This window comes from Rhodamnia argentea, chromosome 2 (assembly GCF_020921035.1).
Source record: "Rhodamnia argentea isolate NSW1041297 chromosome 2, ASM2092103v1, whole genome shotgun sequence".
Lineage (NCBI taxonomy): Eukaryota > Viridiplantae > Streptophyta > Magnoliopsida > Myrtales > Myrtaceae > Rhodamnia > Rhodamnia argentea.
Window position 1 is genome coordinate 2,184,520 of NC_063151.1, and position 16,938 is coordinate 2,201,457.

Consider the following 16,938-nt stretch of genomic DNA (forward strand, 5'->3'; position numbering starts at 1 on the left):
ATGAGTCGATGGATTCACCTCGAGTTCAACTGATCGCCCCCACTAAAAGAGAGTTTTAGACCAAGAAAGGAAAAGAGAAGAAAGATAAAAACCGAATGTGCGCAAAAGAGAACTTTCGTTTCGTACCATGAGAGCATCACTTTCTTCGAGCATATACTCGAGAATAATGCGAAAAATGAAGATATAAAATTTCTATGCATTTCGATATACTATAATAAAGATCATATTAGTCTATTCATAGGCTTTATGAGAACAAAATCTAAATTAATATATCAATCAAGATACAAATAATCTTGAGAGATATCGAGAATAAACAAAAAAATATCTTTAAATAAAAATAATTTTAGAGAATCTTTAATTATCTCTAACACAAAATCGACTGTGTGCTCGTGCCTGCCGAAAGCCAAAAAAAAGAAGAAGAGAGAAATCTTTTTTGCATTCTTTAGATCAAGGGAAAGAAAAGTGAAAAGAAAAGCCCTAGTTCTTGACTTTTTGCACGCCTACCCCCAAGGCCCTTTTTCACATTTCCAGAAACTTAAGAGGACGAGATCGAAGCCAAAGCAAATCGGGATTAGCGACGCGTGCCAGCTAATCCCAGCCTGGCGTTGCAATGTTGGAATTTCATCTTCTGACAGCTGATTAAAGTAAAGCAGCTGTGATTATCTGTCGGATAAAGTACACAGAGCGAGCCTGGAAGGAGATGAATGATTTGATTTCAGGATCGAACATTCTTTGCAGCTGCCCGAAAGACTAGGGACGATTCCGGCGAGCTACACGTTCCACGGCTGTCGTCGTTCGCTCACCGTAACCCAAATACCGACGATGAAATTCGTGGAAGCCGATGATAGAAAAATTACTAAATCGAGATGGGCGTAGGAGTTCCATTTGGAGTTTTCGACTATGAATTGTGGTGCGAATCAGAAAACAAAAGAAAAGGGCAAAATTCGAGAATGCGGTTAAGGTTATATATTTGTTAGTGTGTGTACGCAATTGTATATGTCTTATTAAGCCAATTTCGTTCTTTTGATTATTCTAAGTTTTCAAAATTTGGAAAAAAAAAGAGTTGTGAACATCTTTGAACGTCTTACGGCGTGTGGTGAATTCATGTGAAAACGCATGGCCCCATCATTCTACGGTGGTAGCTACGAGCATGACAATGACAAATTTACAAAAAGGAAACTTTTTTCCACGGTACTTTTCCAATTGAAATACATGCGCACATTAAGGCGATTATACAATTTAGGATTACTAAGAAAAATGCATAAGATAAGAATTGGAGAATTTCGTGCGTCTATATACACACACATCAGTTTATTTATAAGTTTTGTGAGATCATTATCGAAGAAAATATATCCCAATCATCATAGGCACAATTAAAGAAAGAGATACGCGTAATCTTCAAAAACATATAAAATCAAGAGGTTTATCAGATATCTCTAACCCATATCGTATTTTCAATCACTAAGTGATTGCTCCACCGAACTCCATCTATTTCACCTTTGTCCGTGCCCACGATTATCACCTGTCTTCTCCATTCTTTTCGTAAGTCAACTTGGCAAATCACGGTAATTAACTGGATAGATTTACTTAACTAACCAATCAATTAATTAATCAATTTTAATGCAGCTCAAGTGAATCCTCTGGTGGAAGCAAGCACTAATCGAGACAGATGATAGTGGAAGGAACAGGAGTAGCTCCACTTTTCCCTTCCAAGTTTCGTGTCGTTGCGTTCTTCTTTTCTATCCTCTTTAGAAGTACAGACGTCATCATAGGTCCAAGCAACTTTCATTTTCTTAATGGTCGTTGTCTTTTTTTCTTTATTTATTTATTTGTTTTATTTTTTGTACTTTTGCCATCTATCGCATCATCTTATTTCCATTGTTATCTTCCTTATGGCCGACAAGATTTCTCGGCCTATCTTGAACTTGTTAGGTGCTCTTACATCGCTTTCCAGACATTGAGTTGATGACCACGTCGAGTTATGAATGTTCGGATTCGGCGCAAAATTACAATCGAATAAAATGTAAAAGTAAGGAAGAGAAATCGAGACACAATATTTTATCCCGATTCATCATTAAACTAAAGTTATGTCCAGCAGAAAATTCAATTATAATTACAATTCCGTACTTCTCCTTATATCGCTCAATTACAAACAAAAAAAGAATAAGACCAACGTGTTTTTCTACCGATGGGGAGACACCCTAACAGTGAAGTCCGAAGAGAAGGTTACGAAATATTAGTATAGTTTTAGAAACGCTCGGCACGCTAGACATATTATTTAGGATGCACATGCATTAAGTGATACAGTTCTAATGAGAGAGAAGTGCATTTTCGAAAGGATTGAATTCAAGTTCATCAGGACTCTCCGAGGAGAGATAAAAAAAAAAAAAACAAAACTTAGGAGGGAAACAATCATTTACGTTCACATTAATGGACAAAGATCGAAAATCATACAGATGGTCAAAGTTCTTTTCTCTCTCTCTTAATCTTCTTTACTCATACATGTGGGGACAATACTTAAACTAAGGCCTTTTTTTCACGAAAAAAAAATAAATGATTTGAAAAATATATATTTTTTAAATGATCGCTTTTTTTTGCTTACAAAAATAAGTGAACGGCAAATATTTTCACGATTCAAGAAAATGTTTAGACATAAATTGTTTCATCGACTAATTATTTCAAGCGTTGCAAGCAATTTATTTTTAGAAAAATATTCTTCAAATCATTCATTTTCTACGAAACAAATAGAATTATGAAATACACTAGTAGATAAGTGCCTTGTAAATTGTCGTTTGGCGAAAAAGTGCCTTCATCTCTTTCGATTCGCGATGTCAACGAGGTATTTCACGGAGTGGAGTTTTATCTATTTAAAGTGGAATTAGTTGTCATGGAAAAAGCTATGTAATATTAAATTTCAAGTATTTAGCGGGGAATTTCCTATGCTAAATTTATGATACAACCCACGTCACTTCATCGTGGAACTCCGATACCAAATGTATTCAGGTGAGACAATCTTTGCGAGGTGTGGCCTTCTTTGCACCAATCGGTTGCATCTGCTTTCGTCGCGCCCGCCGCGACGCCATGTTATCTCCGCCAAACTCCCGCCGCATTGCAACAGTCGCTTGCACTGGATTCGGCCGTAAAGAAATAGACTGAGAACATCAATTTATCTTAGGTTTCTAGTCCTCTATCTATATATATATATATATATATATATATATATATATATATATGACCACACGCTCCTCGGAAAATTGAAACGAGAAGAACAGTATTCATGAGATAAGATTAGCAGGAGTTAATGAACAAACTAATAAGATAACGTAGGCAAACTCGGGCTTCAGGCAAGATGATCGTCATGGGGTCACTCGGGATCTGTATGGTAATACTCTAGAAACATGTGTGGTAAAAAATTGTTCCAAAAGTGTTAGAGAACACTTTTGAGAAGTCAAAACACTTTTTGGAACAAAAATGAGGAACAAAAAAAACTTATTTTTGGATTTTGAAACACTTTTTAGAAACAACTCAAGGACGAGTTTGTGCAAGCCATCACCGCCCATCATCGTCGGCGAGGAGTTGAAGCGGTCGCCGCCGATCGCTGGCGCCTGCCGCCGTCCGCCCTCGCTGTACGCCACCAATCGCCGCCGATTGTGGCCGCCCACCGGTTCGCCGCCGGTCGCCGGTTGTAGATCCTTCCTTTCAGAAAAAAAAGTATTTTTTTTATACTTATCAAACGCGTTTATATTCTCGAAAATCGTAATTGGAAGTAGAAACACAAAAAAATATTTCTATTCCAAATATGTTCCGAGGAACAGAAATGTTATCATATACAGCCTCACTTCCTGACGACAAGATTGAGAGAGATTAAGGTCGCCAGTCAACGAGCACTCAAACCGGTTTTCATGTTTCATTTTCCCATTTATTAATTTCTCCGAAGAATTTCTCCTTTTTTCTTTCTTCAAAAAAGTCGAACTCCCACTGTCTCACCTAATCCCCCTCCATTTCACTGTCTTTCCCAACTTTTTCCTCTTTTTGGCTTTCAAATCTTGAAATTCAGCCACCACCCCCGCTTTCCCACTTGAGCGAACAAGTTAGCACGGAAAATGGGATTTTCCCTCTGTCTCTAGAGATTGGAAACGAGCGCAAGGAATCTCTTTTGCCTTCTGTTTACTCCTTTTCTTTTCTGGGAAATTTGTTCTTGAGACAAAGTAAAGTTCTGATTTTCATCTACGACGCATGGGCTGAGAGATCAAGGTTTCTTGCTTCTTCTTTTTTGTGGCATCTTCATTCGGTTCACGTCTCCTGGGAGTTCAACTCTTGTGTAATAACCTGGGATTGAAGTGGTCTTTGGCGTGATTTTGTTATTGGGAAAGAGGTGAAGCAGCTGCACCGATGGTGATCGGTTGATGTAGTGGAGTGAAAAGGTTCTGGCCGGAGGGAGACAGGATGGTGGTGAGGAAGGTGGGGAAGTACGAGGTGGGAAGGACGATCGGAGAAGGGACTTTCGCGAAGGTGAAGTTCGCGCAGAACACTGAAACGGGTGAGAGTGTCGCCATGAAAGTGCTCGATCGCAGCACCATCATCAAGCACAAGATGGTGGACCAGGTCTCTCTCTCTCTCTGAGTTTCATTTAATTGGGTCTTGAATGGTGAGAAGATGAGGGACCAAGTTTGAAAATATAAGCTTGTTAGAGATGATCAATCTATTCGGTTGTGCAAATGCTATGTACTTGATAATTGGTATGCGTGTTCTATCAGGATAAATCAGCTTGGAGACTTGGGTTTCTGTTTATTTCTATATGTTTTGGGTCGTAGAAGCCTGCATTTCTGTTCCATTCAAATCCTCAACTTGGAGAGAAGAGGAAAACTAACACTAAAGAGATCTTAATTAGCATAATCACTATGACGTCCTTAAAAATTTCATAACCTTGACACCTGACCAATTGGCGCTCTAGGGTGTGGCAACTGGCACTGATTAAATTTTACCATATGCTCTCTGAAGATACATAAATCCTACATTTATTCATTTATGCTGCAGAATTCAATGATTTATGGGAGTGAGTGGCAAAGCCAACGTGCCTTCCCCTGTTCGATATGTGATGTGATTCATTTTGCTTATCATCCACGTGATAATTTGGCTTGATTCTCTCGTGATTTTAAGCAGTATTTTACCAAAAGTCTTTTGTGGATGTACGGTGCAGTATTTTTCTCTTGTAAGGCCATAGACGCTTAATTTTCTGTATCTGCTTATATTACTTATTTGGTTACCTAAAGCAGGCCTCTGTACTTAGTGAAAATTTTCTTTTCTTGCACTTCTTCTTGATATATTGTTCAACTGTGCAGATTAAAAGGGAGATATCGATAATGAAACTTGTGCGGCATCCCTACATTGTTCGTCTCCATGAGGCATGGGATTTTCAACTTACTGAGAATCTTAGTTGCATGATGCTTCTCTACACAGCTCATCTGATGCTTTTTTCTGCTATTGGTTTGTGAACTTGCTTTCTAGGTTCTTGCCAGCCGAACCAAGATCTACATAATCTTGGAGTTTATTACAGGTGGAGAACTGTTCGACAACATAGTAAGTAGTCTGGCCTATAAGATCAATGGTCCAGTTGCTTGGAGTGTATAACCTTGTTTGTGTGGAATGTCTTTGCTATCACTCAAGTGTGAGTCAAAACTGCATAGGTCCATCATGGGCATCTCAGTGAAGCTGAGTCTAGAAGATACTTTCAACAACTAATTGATGGGGTAGATTTTTGCCACAGCAAAGGAGTCTATCATAGAGACTTAAAGGTGATGATTCCCTATTGTCTTAAAGCTTCTATTTGTTAGATAGTTGAAGAAACTCTGATTCTCATTTCCGCCATTGTACAGCCTGAAAATCTACTACTCGACTCCCAAGGAAACTTGAAAATCTCTGATTTTGGTCTTAGTGCATTGCCTGAACAGGTAAAATTTATTTTGATCATTGAAGTTACATTAGTTTGATGAAATCATATATGAGGAAAAAGGATTGTGGTGACTCTCTTTCCTCTTGACATCTATTTATAGGGGGTTAGCCTACTTCGGACAACATGTGGAACTCCTAATTATGTGGCACCAGAGGTAATTATCAACATAATCCTATTTTAACTCGATGCTTCTTGAGCTAGGGGGTTGCATATCATGTACTTCATTGTGCTCCAATTTTCGATAATATTCCTCTTTTCTCTTTTCAAGGTACTTAGTCACAAGGGTTACAATGGAGCCCCGGCAGATGTTTGGTCTTGCGGGGTGATCCTTTATGTTTTGATGGCAGGATATCTCCCATTTGATGAACTTGACCTCACCACACTTTACAGTAAGGCACGATTTCATTGTGCTTTATTTACTTTTTCCCTGCATCCATGTCTCGATTTGTTTTCACTTGAGGTTGAGATGAATCTTTCTCAGCCACAAATTGGTGATAGGCTTAATAATGGACTCGTGGCAGCTAGCTCAAGTCTATCACCCACTTTTATTGTAAACTAGTAGTTTTGAACGTTGGGCTTTTTATATTGTCGTGCTTATTGATTTTGTGACTCTCTTCTAGCTATATATTCTTTTAGGTTGTGGTCAACACTGCTAATTTAGATTATTTTGTCACTTTAGGTGTAATATCCGGAATCAAGTGTCATAGTATTTGTAGGAAGTCCTTCAGCATATTAATCAAAGATACAAATGTGTGTTACTTTGTTTAGATATTTCTCCTTTGGTCAAATGAATCTGAACTTTCATTTTCGTCTGCAGATTGATAATGCTGACTTTTCATGCCCATCATCGTTTCCCGTGGGAGCTAAGTGCTTGATTAAGAGGATTTTAGATCCAAATCCTGAAACTGTAAGCATTGAGAATACCCTTGGATGCAAACTTCTTGTCTGCTTGAATCGAGCATCACATGTTATGTTGAGGCAAAACCATATTTTCGGTTTTGATACCACATATTAATATGCATCTATTTATTACATCGTAATTAGCATGTTGAAAATGGATTTGCACGCAAAGAATGAAAATTTTACATGTGCATACTTATTTCATTACAATTAACTTGGCGTAATTGTCACTGTACTATGCTACTGGAGGAGGAATTTTGCAGTCAGTCAGCTTTTTATTTGTGGCAACTGTTCATGGTTGAGGAAAAATAATTTCAGCTTCTTGGCTAGGTGATGCTCTTGTTCTTTGTGGCGGTCTTGATAACTTTGTCTTGAACTGAGGAGGGATGTAGGTTTATCCTGTTACGATTGTGGAAGCTTGAATCCATGCACAATTGTATAAACCATCCCAACGGCGAGATGGAGATGAATAAGATTGTATATAAAGGATTTACTTTGTTTGGGATAACATTCTATCACACGTTTTCCTATTTTCTCCATGGTATTGAAAAAAATGTCCCGTCCTTTTGCCGTCACTTTCTAGCTTCTCCTGTGGAGGATGCTAATAAGGGCTTACTTCTGCTATTCCTTGGCAGCTATTCATCATGTTGACGGAGAATTTTATTGTTACCATATGAGAGATTGGCTAATCCATTTTGTCTCTGAGAAGTTCCTTTCTTTGTTTTCAGCGTATTACAATAGAGCAGATCAGAGATGACGAATGGTTTAAGAAAGGTTATAATCCTGTCAGAGTCATTGAATCTGAGGATGTGAACTTGGAAGATGTAAATGCTGCCTTTGACGATGATGAGGTCCGTGAGTCTTTCAAGTTCATAGTGCTTGATCTCTTTTAGTATTTTAAGGACCAGGTTTGGTCAAGAGATCTTTTTTATTAACTTTGCTCTCAGTACTTCTTATTTAATGATTTGGGTAAAATAATTAGCTCGTGCTGGCTGACCTTAAACGGATAGTTATAAACCATGTGTTCTTTCTCTTCCCTCAAATTTAAAGAAATGAAGTTAGCCCTTTTTGCTTGGCAAGGGATTACTTCACGAGCATTAACTGTGTTTATTTCAGCTCACAGAAGATATGCAGTCGCATCTAATAGTATGTTTCAATTGACAAAAATGTTCGTGAACTTATATTAGCTATAATCCTGGTGATCAACTGTTCTCTGATATGTTTTGGTGTTCTCTCGACTTAGCATCCACATCATGTTCACATTTTTATACTGAGTGATAAAAATATTAATATCAGTGAAGTAATTTATATTGCTGCTTGGCATACTTCTGAGAGAGTGGGAGATTGCTCCACAATGTTATCTGAAATGAAGCCTTATTATCTCATAATGAGATAGTATTTATGAGTCCCACTTTAGTATAAGATTGCCGTCTGGTCTCAGCTCTCAGGAAAAAAGCTGTGGTGCTTCAATGATCGTCCTGCGTTGTTGCAATCCTATTATCTGCTGTTGGCATTCCACGTCTCTTTTTATTTAATGAATGAAAAACTATTGTTTCTGTAGGAACAGAAGGCTAATGAGGAAGGTGGGAATGAAGACACGCATCCACTAATCCTTAATGCATTTGACTTAATAATCTTATCTCAAGGGTTAAATCTTTCATCAATCTTTGACAGGGGTCAGGTACACGATTTGGCTGAATAAAGAATACTATTGAAACATATACATTACGGCTTGTAGTATAATTTTGTTGATGCTCTTTCTTATACTGGCCTCTTCTCGTAAACTTTGCTGAACTTTGATTTGTCCCATCTTTGACAGGACTTTGTGAAGCATCAAACTCGCTTTGTGTCGCAAAAGCCCGCAAAGGTGGTTTTATCCAGCATGGAAGTTGTTGCACAATCTATGGGTTTCAAGACACATATTCGCAATTACAAGGTACAGATTATAGAAATATGTTGCTTTAATTTTAGCATTGGTTCTTTGCCCTCTCTCATATGCACATAACCACATGCGTATCTTCCTTAAGATTCCCTATACATGTGTTTTTGGTTTCTGGTTTCATCCCAATTGTTTGTCGTATGACTATGTGAATTAGAAAAAAATTGTGAAATTTTTAATGATAGTAATTTTCGTCATAAAGTATGTTGTTAAAGAACTTAGTTTTGTGGATCCAACCAAAAAAAAAAAAACATAAGCTCAAGTTTTGTGGTGATGGCCAGATGAGAGTGGAAGGTCTTTCAGCTAGCAAGACCTCTCATTTCTCCGTTATTTTGGAGGTAAGCATTACCTCATTGGGTACCTTTTTCTTCCTTCATTGACAAATCAGTCGACTAATTCGTCTCACTCTCTCCTTCGGTATCCAGATTTTTGAGGTTGCTCCGACATACTTCATGGTTGATATTCAGAAAGCAGCTGGAGACGCCAACGAGTACCTTAAGGTGACGTTCATGTTATTTATTAGTGTTCACTTCCGTACCATTCCTTGTTCTTATCTCTTGTTTCACCACCATTCGAGAAGCTTATTCGAAAGCAGACCTCATTGTGGGCTTGCTCATATGGTTAACCGATGCGCCGGCCAATCGTATGGGCAGGCTAGACATAAAAACTGTCGGTCCATTGGGCTAAGGCGAGACCATGTATTTGTGGGAAGCGAAGTGCTGCGGGCCTGAACTACTAGCTCTTGATTGTACTTCTGTACCCAAAATTCGGGGTCTTGAGCGGGCAAGAGGTTAACAATCGGCTTTGTATAGCGGATTTTCGGCTCATAGCTTTTTGTCACTCATCTGCATTGCAGTTCTACAAGAGTTTCTGTGGCAATCTCGAGGATATCATCTGGAAGCCTCCCGGCGAATCGGCCAAATCAAGGATCACGAAGAGCAAAAGCAAGAAGCGCTGAACCTTGCGTTAGAGGATACCGGGCGTCCCCCTGCAACAGGAGTATTGTGCTAATTATTTAACATCTCGAAGGAGGTAGTAGCTAGTGTGATTTGAGTGTTCCTGAATCTGCCATAAACGAAGATTTCTTTTTTGTGGTGTGTATAGTTATATTTTCGTGGAATGGATACTTTATATCAGTGTATTGATGTGACGCAAGGCGCGGCTCTGTTAATGACCATAATATTATCTGGAAGTTGAGTCTATTTTGAAGAAAAGCAGCTTGGAATGGGCAATGGTTTTGGAATCAAGAAAGGGTCAGCTGAGCTCGAAAGGGGTAGCCGGTCGTCGGCTAGGAATCTAAGAAATAGTGAGTATTTTATCTCTCTCAATTCGAAAATCCAGGATTTGAATTGATGCAAACGAGGTAATTTCTAAGTAGCATCAATATGTGACGCGATATGACACGATAAGATACTCAAACACGTCATTTCTAAAAAAATGGAGGATTTTTATATGTTTAGACACGTTGTTTGTTAAATGTATATCTTTATATATAAATTATTATATAAAAATAAAGTGAGTTTTTTTCTTTTTCTGCTAGATATTCATGATTAGGATTTTTTTTTTGGCGGACTGATTATATTAATTTTGAGATAGCTGGATATATAACTTAAATATATGTATTTTTTATAAATATATATTTCGATTCCTAATTTATTGAAAATACTTAAAATTGTCCCGTGCGTGTTTAAATGGCGTGTTGAGATGCTAGATTCGCGTGTCGCTGTCGGGAGAGCCGACGAATCGCATGTTGGAGAGCGTCGGAATGTCAAACATAACACGGAGGCCTTCGTAAAGTGTCGGGTGTTTCTTAAGGTAATTCTGCAAAAATGAAAGTGGGTGATGTATAATTTCGGAAATGGGCTGCTCTGCTGCATGAATATTTTGCTTTTGTAGGAATTAACCAACTTTCCAAATTGAGATTATTTTTTTTTTTTTTTTTTTCAAGAAACGAGCCTTTCGGGCAAATGATCCGTCATCTCTTCCCTCTCCCCAATTGTGTGAAAATAACGACGAAAGAAGAACATCATCGTCGGTCTTATCATATTCTCACTCCTCCTTGCCTCGTCCTTCTTCTCCAAGAGCCCTTCTCCCCATGCAGCAACGATCTTGCCAGTGCTCCTCTCCTCTCTGTCTCCCACGGTCCTCATGGCGCGTCTGCCCTCGCTCTCTCTCGCCACCACGCTCAGGCTCGCCCCTTCTTCGCCGCGTTCGAGAATCTCCGGTTGCGTCTCTCCTCTCGCTGTGGAAAAAGGTATTCTCTTTATCATCTTTGGGACACGTTTCTCACTGCGGATAGCTCAAGTTCATTAGATTCTTGGTCTTTTCAAGGGAATAGTAGGACCAATTTGCGTAGAAAAATGTTTGCCAGTCAGTGCGATTGAGCTTCTGGGACTGACTCTGAGCTCCATTTGTTCACTCAGCCTCCGGGCATTTGTTGTGGAACGAGTAAAACCAACAGTAGCGCAAGCGCAACTCTGGAGGGTGAGTCTTTAGACTTCGGAGAAGGGCTCCCTGTGTTAGAAGATGAGACAGGACTCGGACCCTTTGATTATGTTCCCTTTTTGCAAGAATGCATGGACAGGCGTTTCGTTTCAGATGTGGAAGCTGTTCATGCCCACGTCATTAAAACAGGAGCCCATGCTGATTTGTTTGTCATGACGTTCCTTGTGAATGTTTATGCGCAATGCGGAGCCATGGTTGCTGCCCGTAAGGTTTTCGACCATTTGCCGAGGCGAAATGTCGTTGCTTGGACGACCCTGATTACGGGTTACGTCCACAGCTCTGAGCCGGAGGTCGCCATCCGAGTCTACCTGGAAATGTTGGAAGCAGGATCTTACCCTACCAATTATACCTTGGGAATGGCTCTGAATGCGTGTTCCTCTTTGCAATCTCTAGAACTGGGGAAACAAATTCACGCCTACATAGTTAAGTACAGGATTGAACATGATACGAGCATTGGCAATGCGCTTTGTAGCTTGTACTCCAAATTTGGCAACTTAGATTATGCTGTTAAAACTTTCAGAGGTATTATGGAGAAGAACGTGATTTCCTGGACTGCTATTATATCTGCTTGTGGCGAAAATGGCGAGGCTGCTTCTGGGTTGGGTTTTTTCAGTGAGATGCTTTGGGAGAATGCTGAGCCCAATGAGTTCACCTTAACTAGTGTTTTAAGCCTTTGTTGTACAGTGATGTCTTTGAGTTTAGGGAAACAGGTTCACTCCTTGAGCATAAAGCGTGGTTATCAATTGAACCTACCGGTAAGGAATTCTGTGATGTATTTATACCTCAAATGTGGGTTGGTAGATGAGGCATACAAATTGTTCAATGAAATTGAATCCTCCAGCTTGGTCACGTGGAACGCCATCATCGCAGGGCACGTGCAAATTATGGATCTTGCATTTGACAATCTTTCTGCATACCAAGGTGGGACAAGAGCTCTGGAGATCTTTTTAAGAATGACCCACTCTGGCCTGAAACCTGATCTTTTCACGTTTTCAAGTGTCTTGACGTTGTGCAGTAAATTGGTAGCACAGGAGCAAGGGGAACAGATTCATGCACAGACTATCAAAACCGGGTTTTTGTCTGATGTGGTTGTGGGGACTGCACTGGTTAACATGTACAGTAAATGTGGGAACATTAGAAGAGCGAGTAAAGCTTTTGTGGAGATGTCTACCAGAACTTTGATATCATGGACTACCATGATCACGAATTTCGCCCTTCATGGTAAAACTCAGCAAGCCCTGCAACTCTTTGAGGACATGAGACTTGTGGGTGTCAGACCCAATCAAATTACTTTTGTTGGCGTCCTGGCAGCTTGTGGTCATTCTCTAATGCTAGATGAGGCTCTGAATTACTTTGAGGTGATGCAGAAGGAATATAGAATTAAGCCTGTGATGAACCACTTTGAGTTGCTGGTTGACATGTTTGTGATGTCGGGTAGCTTAGACAAAGCCTTTGATTTAGTCAAGAAAATGAATTATGAGCCGAATGAGTTTATCTGGTCGGCTTTAATAGCTGGAGCTAGTATTCACGGAAATTCGGAATTAGGTCTTCATGCAGCTGAGCAGTTAATCAAGCTAGACCCAAGAGATAGCGAGACTTGCATCTTATTATTGAGGACATACAGAGCTACAGCGAGGTGGATGGACGCATCGAATGTGGAAAAATTGATGAGAGAGGAGCAACCCATTAAACTAAGAGACTGGAGCTGGATTTGCATCAAAGGCAAGGTCTATTCATTTGAGCCAAATGAGCAGTCCTGTCCTGGTAATGATATGGAGATGCGCATACTGTTGGAAGACTTGCTTGGCCAAGCAAAGACACTTGGATATGAATTTTGGGGGAGTTCAGAGCTAAGGGATAATGAGGAAGCCGACTTAGCCTCTAGGATTCACCAGAGCGAAGTATTAGCTCTTGCTTTTGGATTATTGAACACGCCAAATGCAGCACCAATGCAGATTATCAAGAATACTAGTATGTACAGAATCTGCCATGATTTCATCAAATGCCTATCAATTCTAACTGCTAGGAAAATTGTCATCCAAGATCGGAAGCGGCTCCATAAGTTTGTCGACGGAAAGTGCTTGTGTGGAGACTTTTGGGGCCTTCTTTGAAATTCTTAATTTTCCTTACACCAATATGATCTGGGTGGCTTGCTATAATACAAAAGCTACCTGGTTGCTAAACAGGAAGAATCTGTCGCTCAGCAAATATGGAATTAACATAAGACATATTCTTCTCAATTCTTTCACACAAAAACAGAGCACAATGCAGAGCAAAATGCCGTGCAGAAAATTCGATACTTAGACGAGAATACAGATACAATTCTCAACGGATCAAGTAATTTCTATACAATTTTGCATCAGCTCCTCTTTATTTCTGGCCTTCTTGGATGCAAACTGAAAGATATATGCTTTCTGCGGACTTCAATTACATGAACTTGTTTAAGGAACAGCTTTTTGTACGTAGATATTTAAATTTTTGAGTAACTATACATGAGAAGTATAAGGATGCTGGCTTTAGGATAACTCAGAATTGGCCATATGCTTCTCTTGAATGACACTTGGTTTTGGATAGAGTGATTGAATGAGAACCTAACCTACGCAAATGGTAATTAAACCTTTTTGTTCCACTTATTGAACAAGATTCTATGGTCGGTCCTTAAGTATTAGATCTATTTTTATATGTAAAAGCAACCTACGTATTTGATGCAGATAATTTAGTGGCAACATCCGCTTTTATGTAGAACCTATCCAATTGGTAATTAGACCATTTTCTTTTGGTAAAAATATTAGATCTAAGTTTAGGGAATTCAATTCCCTAAGACAACAATCAAATCTAGACCTATGGCGTTCTAAGTCATAAGTATAGGAATGCCCTTATGTACAGATCCTATTTCGTAAAAATATTAAAATATTCTCACCTCACAATTATATATATAAAAAATTATATGATATAATATTTTCATAACTTTATCACATTTAAGAATAAGCGAGTATTTTGAATGCCTAAAGAAGAAATAGACATAAATCAAATAGAAGTTATGGGTTACATTACAAATATGACATGTTTGGTAACGTTTCTGTTCCAAAAAAGTGATTTTGATTAGAATCGAATTTTTTTTATTCGGTTTCCTGGATGAGTTTTAGAGAATCAGAACACATTTGCTAACTGCATAAAATTTATATTCCCGGAACGGAAACGCGTTTGGTAATCGCACAAAATTTCTGTTTTGAAAAATTATTTCTCTTTCCAATTTGTCATTTAAATTAAATAATTACATAATTATATTTGATGACTTTCCTTAGACCTCACAATTGCGATCCTCTTGCACCATGACATCTTTTTGGCCAAAATAAGGATGCTTCAAATTTGTTTCTTGGAAGAATAATATGCTAAAATTGTTGTTTTCTCATGTTTCTCTTGAGTCTATGCATCCGCCAAGGATGAAAGAGGTAATTCTGATTATCTTTTATTGCTCGGAATGAATAAATTCCATCTCTGCCACATAGGTGGCTCGGCTTTACCCTTGGATATCATGCGGATAGTCACCGATGCAGCATGGTACGCCGACAACAAATCAGGCAAGTATAGGAAAAATAGAAAGGCAAAATCACCAAAAATAGGATTGGCTAATTGAATGGACCCATTTTCTACTTTTTGAGATTTTTTTTTTTTTGGAATTTTTAGAATTTTTCTAATTTTTTTTCAATTTTTTTTTGTGAATTTTCCATTTTTTGGAATTTTTAATCATTTTCTGATTTTTTATTTTTATTAATTTTCAAAATTTTTATTTAAAAAATTATATATCTAGATCGGGTTGAGTTGACCCGGCCCTCGCCTCGTAGGCGCTCGACAAAAGTGAGAAAAGACTATCATTGTCTTTTTTTTATTTTCAAAAGTGTTCTTTTTTGGGATAACTAATTTTTTTTTATTCAAAAGTGGTCCTAAGAACGTAATCAGAATCATTTGCATTACCAAACATGTTTCTGATTCTTTTTTGTTCTAGGGAACAGAATCAAAGAAACAGAAACGTTACCAAACAAACTCACAGTATCTAAATCATACTCGATCGAGAGATCGAGAGAGAGATGATTACTTCTCACCGATCCTAGACTGCAAATGGAAATTTGGAAGGGGAGAGAGAGAGTCATGATTACTTCTCACCAACCCCAGACTGCGATTGGAAATTTGGAAGGGGACGTACATGCAGTCTATCTTAATTTAAACTTCTATGAAGATTTTGCATCATAGTTCAACGAAATAAGGACAAACTACTTTGCGATCATAATCGCAGGATTTTGGGGGGAAAGGAGAAGAAAAAGCCCTGCTTTAATTTCTCTCACACCTAATCTCAGCAAAATGATAGCTCCATTTGCTGACCATCAGGTCCTCCAAAATTCCGACGTGTATATTTATCTTGGATGATGCATCGATGATTAAATTCCAACGTAGCATCTTCACGTTCTCAAGCTTTCTTGTCGATCAAATTTCAGCATAGTGCATTTATGTTTGATCCTACTTGTATTTTTCAAGCTTTATCATATAAATTCCAGCACAGTTTGTGTACCCTTAACCAAGCCATTGCCTATGGGTTGCCGGTTAAAAGACCCCCCATCACAAGATCAATTCCAATCCTTTAAAGCCAGATTGCTCATTTTAAGGAACCCTTGGAGCCAAGAATAGAAGACATTGACTAATGGAGTGAATTCCAATTGCCCAAAGAAGCGCTTGCAACCGGTAACGCACTAGAATTCTTATTCACGGCGAAGGAAAAAAGCATTTCAACCCAAAATCCCGACTCAAAACGAAATTATTGTTGTTTCTTGTTTGCTTGTGATGTCTGAAGTCGGTACAAAATCTATCTCTTGTAGTAAAAACCAAAGAACAATATTCGATGAAAGAGATCTATTTCTAGCAAAACAAGCACAAAGATATCTTACGAAAGTATCTCAATGATGAAATCACCAAAGGGGGAAGAGAGAAATCTGAACATACCATTACCATCAAATGCATTTAATAGCACAAATATATTTCGCGACGGCATCACATTGAAGAGAGATATCTGAACATACCATTAATATCATCCATGAAATGCTTTTAAGTAGCGCGCATGAACTTCATTGCATAGGAATCTCTGTTTAGCATAACCAAACGATCAACCATTCATCACTCTATCAAAACCTAATCCCAAAGGGATCATGAAGCGTGCCTCCAAGTCGATGTTGATCTTCCTCTTGGTGACTCTAGTTTGTTATACTCTCTCTCTCTCTCTTTTTCCATTTCGATCTCGGTTATGAATCCCTAACGCATGATTTTCTTATGTGTTTACGCAATTGATCTCATCTTGTTAATCGTTTGGAGGGTACTTAAAACATTTTTGTTTTCATAAGCTAACACGAGGCTATGGAAGTTGTTGACACTTAAAATAATCCAAGAGAGACTCGTGACAAGCACGTGAGGAAGCGATAATCAGCTACGGGAAGAAACACTGAAGCAAGGAACGTTTCAATCAGAAAGATGCCACGTGTCGGGATAAATTATGGCGCCACTTCCTTCTAGAACAAGAAAAGCGCGCGGAGGGAGGACACGATCAAAGCGGTTGGCGGTAATCCCCACGAGGTAAAAGAAAAGGCGCGAAGAC

General features: G+C 38.7%; 1 protein-coding gene across 1 annotated transcript; it reads left to right on the forward strand.

Annotated features, from left to right (window-relative positions):
- Positions 1-3,962: 3,962 nt before the first annotated feature.
- LOC115746244 (pentatricopeptide repeat-containing protein At4g14850-like) lies at positions 3,963-13,913 on the forward strand. The gene is made up of 16 exons (XM_030681946.2): positions 3,963-4,605; positions 5,343-5,405; positions 5,509-5,580; positions 5,688-5,795; positions 5,877-5,951; positions 6,054-6,107; positions 6,222-6,347; positions 6,771-6,860; positions 7,582-7,704; positions 8,415-8,534; positions 8,673-8,789; positions 9,074-9,130; positions 9,218-9,292; positions 9,649-9,747; positions 10,741-11,046; positions 11,216-13,913. The coding sequence occupies exons 1-16, from the start codon at positions 4,447-4,449 to the stop codon at positions 13,406-13,408; spliced, it is 3,837 nt and encodes a 1,278-aa protein (XP_030537806.2). The 5' UTR covers positions 3,963-4,446; the 3' UTR covers positions 13,409-13,913.
- The last annotated feature ends 3,025 nt before the right edge of the window (positions 13,914-16,938 follow it).